This window comes from Schistocerca nitens, chromosome 1, assembly GCF_023898315.1.
Source record: "Schistocerca nitens isolate TAMUIC-IGC-003100 chromosome 1, iqSchNite1.1, whole genome shotgun sequence".
Classification (NCBI taxonomy): domain Eukaryota; kingdom Metazoa; phylum Arthropoda; class Insecta; order Orthoptera; family Acrididae; genus Schistocerca; species Schistocerca nitens.
In genome coordinates this window covers 541,326,361-541,345,204 of record NC_064614.1, presented here as the reverse complement: position 1 = coordinate 541,345,204, position 18,844 = coordinate 541,326,361, and the positions used below count along the sequence as shown (strand labels likewise).

Below are 18,844 nucleotides of genomic sequence, written 5' to 3'. Positions count from 1 at the left end.
CAGTGGTGTCCATTGGCAACAGCCTCAAGCTGCGCGACCGAAGTCAGCGCCGCTGGAAGCTGTGAGCGAAGGGATGCCAACTCAGCCCTCATCCGAACACAGCAATCACAGTCCCTGTCCATTCTAATCGATGTTGAACAACAGTTACTGAAACACGAGTCCGTGCATAGATAACGCAAGGGAAACACGCAAAGAATGTATGGACTAACCTGTACAAATGCCTAACGACTGCGCTACAATCTGCCTGAATTTACGATTACAGTAACTAAAACTCAAAATTACACCTCCTATACGAACCTTACACGCAATTTAAGTAAGAATCTACGAATTAAACACTGAAGCGCTGAAGCTGCTACAACTCTCAAATACTATAATACGCCCGAAATTTATGAATTAAACAATGCAAGTACCCAAAAACACGCAAAGACATTAAGAATTAAACTATGTAACAAATAAGTAAGCTTGGAGTATACGACTTGCTGCTGGCAGCTGCTTATCCAACGGCGGCAGGGAGCACACTGGCTGTGACCAACCGACACTGGCCGTTCAAAACAAAAACAGAAGACAGACGACTACGCGAATTTACACTATTCAGGTACTAAAGCGCGATGCTACAACTCTCAAATACTATAATACTCCAGAAATTTATGAATTAAACAATGCAAATACCCAAAAACACGCAAAGAAATTAAGAATTAAACTATGTAACAAATAAGTAAGCTAAGAGTATACGACTTGCTGCTGGCAGCTGCTTATCCAACGGCGGCAGGGAGCACCTTATCGCATCCCAGACCATAAGACCTGGGTTGCGGCCAGTGTGTTTTAGACTCGTGCCCTCTGCGAGACACCGCTCACCAGGTCTGCGTTGTACGCGCAAACGATCATCAAATGCGTGCAGGCAGAATGTGCTTTCCTTGCTGAAGACCACGGCCCGCCATTACGTCTTCCAAGTGATCCTCTGGCGGCGCCAGTCGAGCCGTGCACGTCGATTCCATGGCGTGAATGGGAGACGGGCTAGAGCGGTGAGTTCCCCTAGTCCTACTGCTAACAACCGGTTCGCAACATTTCGTACTGACACGTATGGGCTCACAAGCCCTCTTATCTGAGCTGTGGTAGCTGTACGATCTGCCACTGCCGCCCTAACAATACGATCCTGGCGGGCGTCTATGATGCGTGGACGTAGAGAACCTCGTCCACGGGTGTGAGAATGTTCACGTGACCACTGAGACCAGCTTCGTGGCGCAGCTTAAGCAGCGCGTGCAACTTGTGTGGCAGTTCTTCGAAAGGGCCATCCTGACACTAAGAAGGCCACAACTGGCCCCTTACAAACTCACTCAGTTGGCTGTAGTAAGCACGGTTGCCGGCTTGCTTTACACCTTTGTACCATACTGAGCCTTCTGGCTGTGAGCATTCCCTATCAAAGGGAAGACACAGATGGCGCTCTAGAAGCTACGCCACTACGCTATCAGCTGGTGGACGATGTTGAGACCATTATCAGAATATCTATTACCCCCTCAGTGGCATATGCCGTTATCAGATCAAAATGGACGTCGTCTTTCCAGGTGTACTATTTTTCCCGGTAGTACAAAATCGAAACGAAAAATTGTCTACGTATTACTTGTTCTGAAAATAAAGCAAAAAGTGGTAGTCTGCCGTGAGTACATTTAGGTGGCGGCGGTCAAGGCATTGTGCCTATATTCGTCCTCTTACCTCCAGATAGCAGCTATGTACAATTCACACGTTTACTGCCACATCAAGCGACCAAACACAGTTGATCGCACGACGACCGCAACGGAAACTAGGAACGATGGTGCACCCAGACTGAAAAATGGTTCAAATGGCTCTGAGCACTATGGGACTTAACATCTGAGGTCATCAGTCCCCTAGACTTATAACTAATTAAACCTAACTAACCTACGGATAGCACACATATCCATACCCGAGGCAGGATTCGAACCTGCGACCGTAGCAGCAGGGCGGTTCCGCACTGGAGCACGTAGAACCGCTCGGCCACAACGGCCGGCCCCAGACTGACAGCCCGGACCATCAGAACTTGTTTGCTAGGAGTTGAACCACAAGCAAGGGTCACCATATCACGGTTTCTTACAGCTTGCAGCTCGTCTCTAACGCAATAAGAGACACAGACGGAGGGAAAAACGGTACGTAGTTGTGTGTTGTGGCATAATGTGCCTGTTACGGTCGTTATGATGAAGACAGCCCAAGCCTATCATATCTCATTTGTACTTGTTAAGGAAACGCATTATCAGTGCAGGGTGCATCCGTCCCGTTCTGTTGCCGTTCTTGTAAAGTCAGAAAGATGTACCTTTCCAACGGAAAGTACACAAAAGACTCGTGCGATATATCTTACAACATTACTCAAGCGTCTGGAACCAATACCAAACCAACAGTCTGCGCGTTTATATTTCCGGTATGAAATACTGATTGTCAAAATGTGTTGAAAACGAATAGTGAAAAAATAAACAGATCATAATTTACAGAGAACAAGCATGCATAATAAGCAAGAACGCGAAAAAGCGGTGTTCACAAGATTAAGATTTAATATCTCGTCGCACCGATAACAGCAAAGCTAAATGTTCTGTCATTTTGACGTCAATCAGTTTACTGACTTCAGAACGGGCGTGATAATCATACAGTTCTCCACTCACACTTCCGCCGCTTCCCGAGTAATGGACATTGGTACACAACTAATAAGTCTGCAACCGGCTTTACAAAATAATGACTGAATAGACAGCAGAAACAGACTTAAGATTATACCAGTTCTTCATCCAAGTAATCACGATCTCATCCTTGGATATAAAGAGAGAATGGAACTATGATACATTCAGACACACAGGAAATTAAAACTAGTGAATAGCTGAGGTCGTGCGAAGTACAATTAATTATGAAATATATCACACACTTCAGTCTTGGCAACGCTGTTGGATAGTAGTTAAAGTGGGTAGCTGTTGCCAAGCCACTTGCGTCATAACCTCAAGTGGCATCAGTTTCTCAAGTCTGTGGCCTTACAGCGGTTTGTCTAGAGAAAACGCCGGCGCCGAGCACTGATAAAGCACTTCAAGAGAAATTGTCTCAAATAATCCACTTATCTCAGAATCTCCAGGTTGCCGCAGCTGAGCTGGATGTGTGAGGAGTGCATACTGTTAAAGGTGCATGCTTTCCACGAAATAGGACGATAACGGGATTTCCTCAGCTATAAAGCAACAGTGTGCGTCAGCGGCGAACGCAGTCGCAGTCGCAGTCGCACACGATGGCCGCTGCACGCACCACCCTGCCGCTGCTCTTTCTGTGGGCCGCTGCTGTCTCAGGTAAACTGTCTGCTCACTCGCAAGTCCTTCACAGTTCTTCTCTTTCCTCTTTTTTTCTTTGGTTTTAATCGTAGGCGTCAAGCTTCAGGATTTCATTTGCTCTTAATGCAAATCAGTATGTCAGATACCAGCAAAAGCTGCGTTTTTACAACAGCTACTATTAAGGAGGATGCCTAAACGAGCGACACCTTCAAGAAGACTTTGTCCTGAGCCGCTCGGTTCGTTTTTGTAGGTGAGATGATAGAGTGTGACAGCTTTCTATTTTTACTGCCATTGGGTCATCGCCATTCACACTTACGTAGTATCATGCTTAACGCCTGTTTTACTACGCATTATGTTGACTGACGTTTTCAAAGATGTAGGATGACGATGATGATGACGACGGTAGGACTGTTTGGACGTCGAGGCCTTTAGCTCCTTTACCAGAATCTAATGATACGAGCACGAGTAAAATGGCTTACAGTGATTAAAAAATCGCATACTGAAATGAAAATAAAATCTTTTGCTTGTAGTTCTTTTGTGCACACTTGCACATGAACACGCATATGCTCTCTCGGTTTCTCTCTCTGTCTCTCTCTCTTTCTTACTCTCTCTCTCTCTCTCCCCAAGAACACTTTGCTAAAAAAAGTTTATATTTTTACGTACGTTAAAGTTTCTTAGATGATTTTAGGTGAATAAAGTAGCATAGAAACAATCTAAAACCGGCAAGGAATTTTAGAAATTACATGTTTTGCTTAACGCAGAACACTTTCCATTGTTCCCTTGAGGTGTAGTCCACACGAACGGGCTAGAACACTGAATGTTCCAGCCTGATTCATGCGCCCCTTCACTGGCTGGCTACTTCTGCTCAGCAGTGTCCATGTGATAGTTCATAGGGGCAGGGGACGGAGGGGGGAGGCCAAACCGGTGGATAAGGATAAGTTTTAATAATTTAGGAGACAAAACGCGACTTGTAATTAACCATAGTAAAGTTCTAGTTGAACCCTGTTAAAACCTGCATCATACCGACTTTTAAATCATTTCTTTGAAAGAAAAACACCTGACTTCACTGTATTTATAATTTCCCTTAGAGCCAGGGGGAGGGGGGGGGGGACGGCTGCGGTCCCCCCTTGCCCCCAGGTATGGCGTATGGCACCGGCCGCTGTGGCGGAGCGGTTCTAGGCGCTTTAGTCCGGAACCGCGCTATTGCTACGGTCGCAGGTTCAAATCCTGCCTCGGACGTGGATGTGTGCCATGTCCTTAGGTTAGTTAGGTTTAATTAGTTCTAAGTCTAGGAGACTGATGACCTCAGATGTTAAGTCCCATAGTGCTTAGAGCCATTTGAACCATTTTTTATGGCACCTGCTCTCGACAGCAAATCGGATGCGGTTTCGATGTCAACAGGTGTAATGGGCAGATCACAGGCAGTTGGTGTGTGTGGGAGAAGCTAATATGCTGCCTGAATTTTGACAATAAACCTCTTCGTGATGGACAGTGCAGATTCGAGAACATTTTTCCACACAAGCGACATTTCATTTGCCCTCTCCTACCTCGAATGTTAGTGATTTTCGTTAGATTCTTGGTAAGAAATGGTTCAAATGGCTCTGAGCACTATGGGACTTAATATCTGAGGTCATCAGTTCCCTAGAACTTAGAACTATGAAACCTAACTAACCTAAGGACACCACACACATCCATGCCCGAGGCAGGATTCGAACCTGCGACCGTAGCGGTCGCGCGGTTCCGGACTGAAACGCCTAGAACCGCTCGGCCACACCGGCTGGCTCTTGGTAAGACAATTTTCGATAAATGTTTACTTAATTACACGAAATGTGAAATGATTCAGAAGGAAATGTGCGCTTTTAATGCTGTAACAGAGATTCGCAGTGGGTATTATGGGGGATTGAGGCAGGCGCCCTCTTGCAATGCAGTCACAAAGCTTCACGTTTTTGTTAACACTGTGTAATACTGAGGTCTAGATAGCTGCCAGCCAGATAACTGAGGTTCTTAAAGAGCGTATTACTTTTACATCTTTGATTGCAAAGCTATCTACTCATTGTACCGATAAGTACGTTAATAAAATGTCACTTTTCATTTGAAGGTCATAATTTTTTTAGAAGCAAGGAACCGCGACGGCTGTTCGAAAACTAATGGCTGATAGGTCGCGAAATGGAAACGACAGTGAAAATCCGATGAAGCTTTGTACAGACATGTTGTGCAGTCTCTCTAGTATGTCACGTCAAGTCGCTCTTTTCGGTTCTGAGCATACAGTGAGCACGTAATGATGCCTAGAACAATAGTGTCTCCCACCCAGTGTAGGTGCCCACTGTGAGGTTGCGCCTGATTTCATGCAAACCCGCATAACATACCTGTCAAGCATTTCCTTCTCCAAGAGTCCTGGCCGCACACTGCAGGGGCAATGAGGGACCCCATGCAACATTTTCGATGGAAAGTGTTTCATCACCCTCCTTACAGCCCAGACCTGTAATTACATTATTTCGCTGAAAAAATCTGTGTATATATCGCAATAGATAAGAAAGTTTCGAATGTTAGCTGTATGGCAAAATACTCTCCGCTTTGCAAGCTATCAGTTACCAAAAATTCATTCCGGAGTCTCCAACCGTCTATGAGATATGATGGATGTTATGAATATTTCACTTGCACTTTATCGTTTGCACGTACTTCGAAGTACACCACTACAAACAATCCATTTGCTCGAAATTGGCGGTAAATATAGATCTCGTTTCCAGTTTAAAGAAAAATTCAATATGTTAGCTCAATTTCGTACTCAGTATTATATGGTCTAACATGCATGAAACGCAAACTCACAGTGTCCCCTATTTTTTGCTGCAAAGCATTACAAATTCGCGCAATACCTTGCTTAATCACAAATATCACAATAACTATGGCCGTTAACAAAACGGCAACCAGTTCATCATGAAGCTGACAAACGAGGCTATGAGACGTGTGAGAACCAAGCGCAGAGCCCCAAACGGCTACTTGTGTGGTTTGGGCCTTAAACGGGGCCTGGTGACGCACAATGTGCCTCTTGTAGCGTCTGCTACCGCAGTTTAGTGAGTGTCTCCAGAACACAGTCCCTCTTGCTAAACGAACCCATGTGAAAATGGGGTGCTCTTCGTTGGATCTTCTCTACTCCCTCTACTGATCCCTCTTGGGTCCTGACAAGCCAGCAGTAAACAAGAGACGGCAAAACAAAAATTTCATACGTTGCCTTTAGTGGGTAGATTACGTTGCCGCAGGATTATTCGTGTGGTTCTGACATCTGCCTTCCCTACAACCAGTTTTGAGTGGTTATTCCACTTTGGGACAAGTTAATCACTCAAGGGGCAGTGTTTGTGCAAGTACTACCAGAGCTTTTTAATGCTCATTGTTATCGCAATAATCGAGAGACCGCATTTCCGCTTTACCTATTCCTCTATTAAGCTTTGACAATGGCGTCAGTGAAATTTCTGATTTTCTAGCGCATAACTGTGTCTATCCAAATAAAGTTTTATTAGAAAGTGGATCACTGGTGTAGATCTGCACCGTGCTGTCATGTAAGTAGATTTAAACTGTTTTGTATTATGTCTAGTTTTCCTTGCAAATCGACTTTGTGGGCCCTTTATAATTATTTATAGCATGAAATTTAATTATATATTACGATGTTTCAAAAATTACCTTTATTTAGCAAAGTGGGTTTGACTCTCGATAAATTTCTTACGCAGTGCGAAAATGCATATTACTTTGCAATATAATTTCCTCTTCAGATATCATAGACGTGGTACAAACCTAACAGATAAGGAAAAACAACTTCTTTCGACAACTAATGAAGGTATTAATGAAATTCATCTAGACTCCTCATTAGATGACGAAGAGGAAATTATAATTCAAGATGATGTAATTCATAAATAGGATTCTGAATAGGATTTCAGTGGCAATTAATCTGATTTAGAAGACCATGCCAAATTTTATGTAGGAAAAGACGGCACCACTCTGAGGAGTAAAACTTTATAGAAGCTGCAGTCCATAACACCGAAAAAGGATACATAAAAATCTTCCCTGGTCCAAAAAAGAAATGCAGGGGGTGTAAGGTCAGAGAAGCAAGCTCTGATGATAGATGATAATATGATAGATGAAGTAATTACATGTACTAACTAACTTACATACAACAAGAAGAAAGCTGACACTAATTATTCGAGAGAGAGGAACTGTAGCGAAGTAACGGAAAAGGAAATGATAGAACTACAGAATTTACTCTGTATGACAGGAACGAAGAAAGGAAACCACACAAATATGCAGAAACTGTGGGCCTCAGATGGATAGGAATACAAATTTCACGGGAATGCATGAGATATGGAAGATTTTTACAAATTTTGAGATCCATCAATTTTGATGCTAAGAGCGCAAGAGCTACTCGAAAAAAAAAAGAGCCGGCACACATTAGAAAAGCCTTTGACTTATTTACACAACATTGTCAAAGTTTCTACAATCCTAGCGAATATGTAACAATATTAATAAAAAGCAAGTCCATTTCGAGGCAGATTCAGCTTCGTGTCTTCCATTCCAAATAAACCTGCCAAGTATGCTATGAAAATTTATGATCTGTGTGGTACAAAGACTTTGTTTATTTTCAATTTAGAACTTTACTGTGGGAAGCAACCAAATGGACCTTTCTGCCTACTAAATAAGCCCACTGATGTTGCAAACAGCTTGGTAGAGACAATGTCAGGGTGAAGCAGAAATAACCTAGTGATAATCGGTACATCGATTACTCATTAGCAGTATCTGTCCTACAGAAAGGCGTCACTACGATTGGTACATTACATAAGAGTAAAAGGGAAGCGCCTAAACAGTTTCTACCACACAAAGTTCGTGCAGTTGCTTCTAACATTTTTGGCTTTCAAAAAGCCACAACTCTTACCTCACATGTTCCTAAAAAGAACAAATCTGTGTTGCTGGTTTCAACGATGCATGACGATGGAACTGTGGATGAAGAGACAGGGAAACTAAGATAATTTTAGATTATAATGTGACAAAAGGAGGAGTAAACACAGTTGACCAGTTGTGTGACAGGTACAGCGTTTCTTGAGTGACAACGAGATGGCCATTGGGTTTCTTTTATGCGTTACTCAACATAGCAGCAATAAATGCCTTTATAATTTTCAAAACCAGTCATCAAAATGAACCAGCCAGTAGAAAACCTTTGAAGAATTTGGTTCTTCAGATGATGAAACCATACCTAATTATTAGATCAACTATTGTGTCACTGCAAACAGACGTGAAGGCATTTTTGAGGAGGTATAATCCAAAGGACGAGGAACAACAAGGACCTTCGTCAGCAAGGAAGAGAGGACGGTGTGCGATTTGTGGAAGAGCTAAGAACAAATTTGCATCTATAAAATGTACTATCTGTCATTGTTACATGTGTGAATATCTCTCAAACGTCGTAACTGTATGTCAAAATTGTGAAGTTGGCACTAAATACCATAATTCTCAATAAAATCATTGCATATGACAAAATATGTGACAAGTGGATTAGATGATTTTCTCGCATAACGAAAATTGTAATAATTTTCTTTTTCTTATTAGTAAATACTACGACCTGTACAGGGGAATGGTCCAATAAGACATGTCGAAACCTACCCTGAACTATTGTACACAGGAAGAAGACAACTAGGGAAATCCACTGCCAAAATTTTAGCTTCTAAGAGGAACTGCAAGTATTTAAGAAGAAGCTGAAAACTGACAAATTCCAAGCGCGCCAGGAGGAAACACGACACAGCCCGATCGTAATTTCTAAAGGACGTTTCACCTTATCTGTCGTTGATAGTTTCTCTGACACTACAGTACACCGTTACTCTTCTGCCCGTCCCCGATAGCTGAACTGGCCGCGGTGGCCGAGCGTTTCTACACACTTCATTCCGGAACCAAGCGACTGCTACGGACGCATGTTCGAATCCTGCCTCGGGCATGGATGTGTGTGATGTCCTTGGGTTAGTTAGGTTTAAGTAGTTTTAAGTTCTAGGGAGCTGATGACCTCAGATGTTGAGTCCCATAGTGATCAGAGGCATTTGAACAATTTTTAAAACTGCCGGCACGGTAGTTCAGCGTGTTCGGTCAGAGGGGTAGCTGCCCTCTGTAACAAAAAAACTGAGTTAATGAAACAACGACGAACTGAAATGGGTGTCTTGCGACGTCCGCCACGAGCAGATACAACGAACGAAAACGAACAAAATGAGATTAAAAAATATAAAAAAAGTGGTCAGCGCGACCGAATGTTAATCCTAAGGGCCCGGGTTCGACTCCCGGCTGGGTCGGAGATTTTCTACGCTCAGGGACTGGGTGTTGTGTTGTCCTAATCATCATCATTTCATCGCCATCGACGCGCAAGTCGCCGAAGAGGCGTCAAATCGAAACACTTGCACCCGGCGGGAGGCCCTAGTCACACGACGTTTACATTTTTAGTTAGTATTCTCTCGAATTAGCCACTCAAGTAACATCTATTACAAATTATCAGTTCATTTTTACATTTTTGGAAAGTATTGACAATACAGATAAAGCTGAATTAATATTTGTTGTGCTTTCGTAAGGCATGCCAACCAATAGTACCTCTTTTTTCTTCCAGTTTCACAGTAATGTGGATTCCAATTAACGTTCTCAATTGCGCTTTGATAAAATATGAAGAACGTGATTTCCAGCCGAAATCATCTACTTCTCCTGAGGACATACATATGCATAATTTGTTAGTTGATTTCCTTGGGCATTCATTCGAATGATATTGACGTTTCGTTTGAATTTATGGATACGTTAGAAGAAATAGGAAATAACTGTGACGATTCCTTGAATTGTGGTTCGGACGACGTCAGTTGTGCCAGTAACAGTTCCGAAGAAGAATACCTTTCAAGCCTAAAACATCACGTACTGCAACACCTTCCAGCGACAGAGAAAAGGCACTGAAAAACTGATTAAACAAAGGAGTGGGGAAACGCTTGAAGTTACGCAGTGTGCAAAGGCGTTTTCGTTTCGTAAAATAGTAGCGTGAACTGTACAAATGGAAGAATGAATTACATGAAGTAAGAAATGTGCACCAAACGGAAACCCGAAATTAGCTGAATGAAAAACTGTTCGAAAGATTTAGAACTGCTCGTGAGAGGTTGTGCACCGTTACCGATGGAGATCTACGAGACTGGGCCCTCCGAATTGCATCTGATGAACATTGCAAATTTCCAGGCTTCGTCGACCTGGCTACGCGGGTCCAAGAAATCGTACAGAATAGGAAGTCGCAAAATTACCAAGTTTACGTCACGTAAACGTGTAGAGCAGCTGCCAGTGATAGCGCCATACAGAAATTCATAACTGATGTAAAGACGAAACTTGCTGTTATCCCCGTAACTGCGGTTTCTGATCAGTCAGGTTTCGTGAAAAAACTGCGTGCACACCGCACTTTATCATTTCGGGGTGAAAAAAAACACGGAGTCAGTTGCCCAATCAATGAATGCAACGACACATTCTTATACGATAATGCCAGTGATAAGTATGAGTGGTTTACTGTTTCCACAGCTGTATATCTGTCTTCAAGAAACGCAAGGCAAATTAGGACCAAAATTAAAAATGGGCTGTCTAGTTGCAAAAATCTTCTAATCGACGTGTCAAAATCTGGAAAAATAGGAAAGAATAATTCTGAACATTTCGTTCGAAACGTATTCCTACCAGCTGCAGAAACTAATTCATTGCTTTAGTTGGATTCATGGTCTGGACGTAACGACGCCTCTGTTTTTGTGGAGGACGACGAAAAATCTGTAGATATAATGTGATTTCCGCCTTACCTCTCTCTCATTTCAGGTTTATCAGCGGAACAATATTCTTCATTTGTGCATTACCAGTTTTCTTCGCCACGCTTTACGGATTTTATGAAGTATGCCTGGTATGCAGCGCAATATGCAGAACAATAGGCGGGACCATTTCTGACTCCATCCCAGTTCTGTCTAAATAAAACTAGTGGTTACTGGGAAATGCCCGACTGCAGCAATTTTTCCTTTGTCCGGTGTGTCTGGTGCAAGAAAAATGTTTGTTTTTGTCACTCAATAGACACTTCGTAGTACTGCAAGACACATTTCATTTCAACAAATTACAAGTCCTCAATGATGGGAGTCGTCTGTGACGTCAAACACTGCCATTATTTTATTTTTTCCGCTAGTCACTTTAATCAGAACTACATGGGCAAGAATTGAACTGTCGATATGATGTTACTCAAAAAAATGTTTTTTATAGTTTAAGCCCGGATTTCACCGGAGCAAACAAGCTAACAAGCATAAACAAAAGTGAATACTGTCTGGACCGGCCTCTTGCAGGTCTTTCAACTGGACGCTACTGCAGCTACTTACATGCCCATAATTTTCTCCAGTTACCTAAATGGAAAATGGAGATGTGCAGTTCAACGTGGAATTTGAACCACATGTCTTTCGTGGCAACTCCAGCATCTGTGAGAAGTGAATGCTCGGTTAAAAATCATAGTGAAAAAGTTGTGGCCTGAACAGAGTGTGATCACGAAGCGCGCACTTTGCTCTTTTTTTCCCTTATTGTTCGTAGCATTTGTTGGGAGCGGAAGTCCCATAACACCCAAGTTCATCGTTGATCCGTTCACTCAGTTTTTTTTATTTTTTTTATTTTTAATTTTTTATTGCAAAGGGCAGCTAACTCTCTGACTGAACATGCTGAGCTACCGTGCCGGCGATTTTTGATTTAGGAAAAAAAAAGAAAGAAAACGAATATGACCACCTAGACCTTACACCTCTTGAGACGATGCTCGACGTCGGTAATTGGTGTTCTGAATACAAATTTCCCCTCAATGGTAATGAGAAGCCAGGGAAAAATGGCAGCCGATATACAAGGAATATTTTGGGTCAGTGCTAAGAAGAGATTGAGATGCAACTCAGTGTAAAGTGCACGGTCTCCACTCATGTCACGCTTCCACACAAATTATTGTCATACATGGCTACACTCCATACAAATACTTTCAGAAACGACTTCCTGACACTTAAATCTATACTCGATGTTAACAAATTTCTCTTCCTACCCTGCGCCATTTTGCATATTCCGTCAAGAACAGTGCGCTCGCCTTGCAAAATAATTCTTACTGAATAGCAAAGTTCCCATTGTGGCTCTAACAATATAAGAGTTGTATCCTGTATGCCGCATATTAGCTCCAAAAACTGAAAACTAATAACACAGCGTTCATAGGTAAAGTTCGCTACCACGTGTTCTCTTCTGTTCCCTCTAGCGTAAACGATTCTACCCATAAACAAGCGAATGGTAGTGAATTTTCTGCAAACGCTCATTCGCACATGTTCGCTTCCATTCCCTCCATTGTAAACCAAGCTTTAGGTGGTTAAAACTGGTGTCTGTAAACTCCTGATAACTCCGCTACGCGGCGCTGCGTGAGTGATTCTCCGAGCGGTGCGTTAGGCGGGCAGGGCTCGCTGTTATAAGCTATTCTTCGCGCGGCGAAAATGTGAAACTTCAACATTTTTGTACGTAATATTTGCAGTGCCTCTTAGCAGCTAAAATTTTGTCAGTGCATTTATTTCGTTGTCTTCTTCCTTCGTAAAAGATTTCAGGGTAGGTTTCGACATGTCTTATTGGACCATTCCATTGTTAGTTACATTTTGTACTTCATTGTGTTTTAACGTTGCTTATATATCTTATGTGTAAAGACTATTGTCCAACTTCGAAATAAGGTTGCATTCCATTTATTTATAGGCCTACAATAATTTTTGTACCAATTCAGACACTTTTAAAAGTTATATGTCTAAATTTACATTAAACTATTTTTATGAATACATACACTATGTAGCTATGTCCTAGGTTTATGACTGAGAAAACCAGTGATAGCGAATTTGCACCGCACTGCTGCTGAACACGATTGGTGCTGCTGCTTGAGGGCTAATATGTAACAGTACACTTGTTTATTTTAAGGTCGCTACAGTTTCCAGTCATTGACCAACAGCAGCCTACCGTTTGTTGATGTTATGGTCTTCAGTCCCGAGACTGGTTTGATGCAGCTCTCCATGCTACTCTATCCTGTGCAAGCTTCTTCATCTCCCAGTACCTACTGCAACCTACATCCTTCTGTACCTGCTTAGTATAATTATCTCATGGTCTCCCTCTACGAATTTTTACCCTCCACACTGCCCTCCAATACTAAATTGGTGATTCCTTGATGCCTCAGAACGTGTCCAACCAACCGATCCCTTCTTCTAGTCGACTGTGCCACAAATTTCTCGTCTCCCAATTCTATTCCGTTCCTCCTCATTAGTTATGTCATCTACCCATCTAATCTTCAGCATTCTCCTGTAGCACCACGTTTCGAAAGCTTCTATTCTCTTCTTTTCAAAACTATTTACCGTCCATGTTTGCCGCCCGGGGTGGCCGAGCGGTTCTAGGCGCTACAGTCTGGAAACGTGCGACCTCTACGGTCGGAGGATCGAATCCTGCCTCGGGCATGGATGTGTGTGATGTCCTTAGGTTAGTCAGGTTTAAGTAGTTCTAAGTTCTAGGGGACTGATGACCTTAGAAGTTAAGTCCCATTGTGCTCAGAGCCATTTGAACTGTCCATGTTTCACTTCCATACATGGCTACACTCCATACAAATACTTTCAGAAACGACTTCCTGACACTTAAATCTATACTCGATGTTAACAAATTTCTCTTCTTCAGAAACGATTTCCTAGCCATGGCCAGTCTACATTTTATATCCTCTCTACTTCGACCATCATCAGTTATTTTGCTCCCCAAATAACAAACTCCTTTACTACTTTAAGTATCTCGTTTCCTAATATAATTACCTCAGCATCAACCAATTTAATTCGCTTGCATTCCATTATCCTCGTCTTGCTTTTGTTGATGTTCATCCTATATCCTCCTTTCAAGACACAGTCCATTTCGTTCAACTGCTCTTCCAGGTCCACTACTGTCTATGACAGAATTACAGTGTCATCAGCAAACCTCAAAGTTTTTATTTTTTCTCTATGTATTTTAGTACCTACTCTGAATTTTTCTTTTGTTTCCTTTACTGCTTGTTCAGTAAAATGAAATGGTTCAAATGGCTCTGAGCACTATGGGTCTCAACTGCTGTGGTCATAAGTCCCCTAGAACTTAGAACTACTTAAACCTAACTAACCTAAGGGCATCACACACATCCATGCCTGAGGCAGGATTCGAACCTGCGACCGTAGCAGTCGCCCGGTTCCAGACTGCGCGCTTGTTCAGTATACTGATTGAATAACACTAGGATAGGCTACAACCCTGTCTCACTCCCTTCCCAACCACTGCTTCCCTTTCATGCCCCTCGACTCTTATAACCGCCATCTGGTTTCTGCACAAATTGTAAAAAGCCTTTCGCTCCCTGTATTTTACCGCTGCCACCTTCAGAATTTGAAAGAGAGTGTTCCAGTCAACATTGTCAAAAGCTTTCTCTAAGTCTACAAATGCTAGAAACGTTGGTTTGCCTTTTCTTAATCTTTCTTCTAAGATAAGTCGTAAGGTTAGTATTGCCTCACGTGTTCCAACATTTCTACGGAATCCAAACTGATCTTCCCCGACGTCAGCTTCTAACAGTTTTTCCATTCGTCTGTACAGAATTCACTTTAGTATTTTGCAACCGTGATTTATTAAACTGATAGGTCGGTAATTTTCATCTGTCCACACCTGCTTTCTTTGGGATTGGAATTATTATATTCTTCTTGGCGTCTGAGGGCATTTTACCTGTCTCATACATCTTGCTCACCAGATAGTTGAGTTCTGTCAGGACTGGCTCTCCCAAGGCTGTCAGTAGTTCTAATGGAATGTTGTTTTCTCCCGGGGCCTTGTTTCGGCTTAGGTCTTTCAGTGCTCTGTCAGACTCTGCACGCAGTATCATATCTCCCATTTCATCTTCATCTACATCCTCTTCCATTTCCATAATATTGTCCTCAGGGACATCGCCCTTGTACAGACCCTCTATGTACTCCTTCCACCTTTCTGCTTTCTCTTCTTTGCTTAGAACTGGGTTTCCATCTGAGCTCTTGATATTCATACAATTGGTTCTCTTTTCTCCAAAAGTTTTTTTTTTTAATTTTCCTGTAGGCAGTATCTGTCTTACCCCTAGTGATATATGCCTCTACATCCTTACATTTGTTCTCTAGCCATCCCTGCTTAGCCATTTTGCACTTCTTGTCGATCTCATTTTTGTGATTTTTGTATTCCTTTTTCCCTGCGTCATTTACTGCGTTTTTATATTTTGTCCTTTCATCAATTAAATTCAATATATCTTCTGCTACCCAAGGATTTCTTCTAGCTCTCGTCTTTTTACCTACTTGATCTTCTGCTGCCTTCACTATTTCATATCTCAAAGCTACCCATTCTTCTTCTACTGTATTTCTTTCCTCTGTTTTTATCAACTGTTCCATAATGCTCTCTCTGAAACTCCGTACAATCTCTGATTCTTTCAGTTTATCCAGGTCCCATATCCTTAAATTGCCATCTTTTTGCAGTTTCTTCAGTTTTAATCTACAGTTCATAACCAATAGATTGTGGTCAGATTCCACATATGCCCCTGGAAATGTCTTACAATTTAAAAACTGGTTCTTAAATCTCTGTCTTACCATTATATAACCTATTTGAAAGCTTCCAGTGTCTTCAGGCCTCTTCCATGTATACAACCCCCTTTCATGATTCTTGAACCAAGTTTTAGCTATGATTAAGTTGTGCTCTTTGCAAAATTCAACCAGGCGGCTTCCTCTTTCATTTCTTACCCCCATTCCATATTCACCTACTACGTTTCCTTCTCTTCCTTTTCCTACTATCGAATTCCAGTCACCAATGACTATTAAATTTTCGTCCCTTCACTATCTGAATAATTCCTTTTATCTCATCATACATTTCATCAATCTCTTCGTCATCTGCGGAGCTAGCTGGCATATAAACTTGTACTACTGTGGTAACCGTGGGCCTTGTGTCTATCTTTGCTACAATAATGCGTTCACTATGCTGTTTGTGGTAGCTTACCTGCGCTCCTATTTTTTTTATTCATTATTAAATCTACTCCTGCAGTATCCTGTTGGATTTTTTATTTATAACCCTGTATTCACCTGGCCAGGAGTCGTGTTCCTCCTGCCACCGAACTTCACTAATTCCCACGATATCTAACTTTAATCTATCCATTTCACTTTTTAAATTTTCTAACCTGTCTGCCCGATTAAGGGATCTGACATTCCACGCTCCGATACATAGAACGCCAGTTTTCTTTATCCTGGTAACGACGTCCTCCTGAGTAGTCCCCGCCTGGAGATCCGAATGGGGGACTATTTTACCGCCAGAATATTTTACCAAGAGGACGCCATCATCATTTAACCATACAGTAAAGCTGCATGGCCTCGGGAAAAATTATGGCTGTAGTTAGCCCTTGCTTTCAGCCTTTTGCAGTACTACCACTGCAAGGGCATTTTGGTTAATGTTACACGGCCAGACCAGTCAATCATCCAGACTGTTGCCCCTGCAACTACTGAAAAGGCTGCTGCCCCTCTTCAGGAACCACACGTTTGTCTGGCCTCTCAACAGATACCCCTCCGTTGTGGTTGCACCTACGGTACGACTATCTGTATCGCTGAGGCAAGCAAGCCTCCCCACCAAGGACAAGGTCCATAGTTCAGGGGGGGGGGGGGGGGCAGCCTTCCATAACCACATGATAACGAGTGTTTGCACTACAGTCTGCATCATGCAGGAAGTTGCTTTTGCGCAGAGAGGTGGAGTGATGGGCAAGCATGGAAAGGATGAGGTTTATGTTTCAAGTGTGGCAGCAAAGAGCAGGCATACAAAAACCACATTGCCAAATAGTGTTGTTGGAGACAACAGAATTCAACCATTTCAAGAATTTTATAATTTGTTAAGTTCATTTAATAAAAATAATGCATTATTGAAAATGTTACAAAAATAAACTATATTCCAAAAAAATATTGAAACTCAACAAATTGAGTGTATTATTGAAGTAAATTAATTACTAATTGTATAACCTTTTTAATAACTTGAAACTAAAACAAAATCTATAATTTATTGTTTATGGCAGCACTGTACATTGGTTTCAGTATATTGTATAATAAAGAATGGAATTTATTTACTTCTTATGAATTATTAATTAGAAATAAAACAAAAAGGTCTCTAATTAAGAGCTGAGAAAATTTTATTTTCCAGGAGTTTTCTTTTTATTATAATTTTACTTTGCATTTCCATGCTTTCAGTGAAGCAAAATAATTGGTTATGCTGTGGATTAGATATATAATGCACATAAATAATACTACATAGACTTGTGGTGTACAGAAACCAGTTCACACACAAAAGCATGCAAGACCATTCAGACAGGAGTTAGCAAAGAACTGAACGTACAAGGTTATAGTAAAGATAAAAATACCTGTCGGAGAGGTCACGTGTATGTATTGATAATTTCACGATATACAAACACAAAATATGTCACAGACACCCTCCTCTCTTATATAAAGGAGCATGCAGGATGTATCAATATTTAAACTCAAATTTTTTACAGTCTTTTGTGTAGGAAAGGTGGAGTGGCAACAGCAAAGCTACTAGCTGCAGCACTGGTGTATCCATAGGTTGTGGAGTGGAGGCGACCACTGTTTGGGAAGTGTGACTGGGTGACTCAGGACTAGTTGTGGCGTGAGTTGTTGGTGGGATATTTAGGACAGTTGAGGTTACACTCCAAACTCGTTTGACTCATTTGATGGAGACCTTCATGGGCTTGCCATTGTATGGAACGTCTGTCGTGTGGTCCCCTCTATGCAACACCAGAAAAGGACCAGTGTATGGTGGCTGGAAGGGCATCCTGGCTTACTCTGTACGCTGCATTATGTGTGAAAAGCTGTGCAAATCTTTGTGGACAAACACATGATGGTCGCCATGGCAACAAGCAGGGGGGCAGCAAATAAATATTGGTGCATTGGTACTTTAGCCACTGTGTTAACCGTGGATGTTGTATTGAGCAGATAGCAGTGCTGGCAATAAATAGTCTGCTGGAATGCATACAGGCTCGTCATATACCATTTCGAACTCAGATGCATGAATGTCAGGTTTTAAGTCAGATCTGAAGCTGAAGACAGCCAAGGAAAGAACCTTGGTCCAGTTCCCTCAATGACACATAAGCAGTGCCTTTACAATGCTGTGCCCCTGCTCTACCATACCATTACTAGAGTGTTGGTTGCTAGTTGTATAATGGAAGCCGTTCTGGTACAGGGCGGATTCAAACTGGCAGCCTAGATGGGTCTAGCGTGGAATGACAATTGGAATGTGCAATTCATGTAGAAATAAATATTTTTGCTGTAGTTTCCATTCAGATGTCAGTGACTTGTTTGGTTAAGTTCTGTGCACATCTGTCCATGGATGTGGGCGAGTACCTGTATCCATCTCATGTTGGAAGTGGGCCGACGAGGACTATGTGAATGTGGACAAATATAGCTGGCAAGCCCTATAATTTGCCAATATAGCTGTGTACA

At 42.1% G+C, this 18,844-nt stretch overlaps 1 protein-coding gene across 3 annotated transcripts in view; it reads left to right on the top strand.

Moving 5' to 3' along the window:
• Positions 1–3,149: 3,149 nt before the first annotated feature.
• LOC126253992 (trypsin-1-like) overlaps positions 3,150–18,844 on the top strand; it is a 180,739-nt gene continuing 165,044 nt past the window's right edge. For 2 of the 3 annotated variants that reach the window (XM_049955276.1, XM_049955274.1), the window contains exon 1: positions 3,152–3,326. In XM_049955276.1, the coding sequence (XP_049811233.1) occupies positions 3,269–3,326 (58 nt within the window). In that variant the 5' untranslated portion in view covers positions 3,152–3,268. Of the gene's footprint in view, positions 3,327–18,844 lie in introns of all 3 variants that reach the window. The other variant, XM_049955275.1, reaches the window with a different exon arrangement.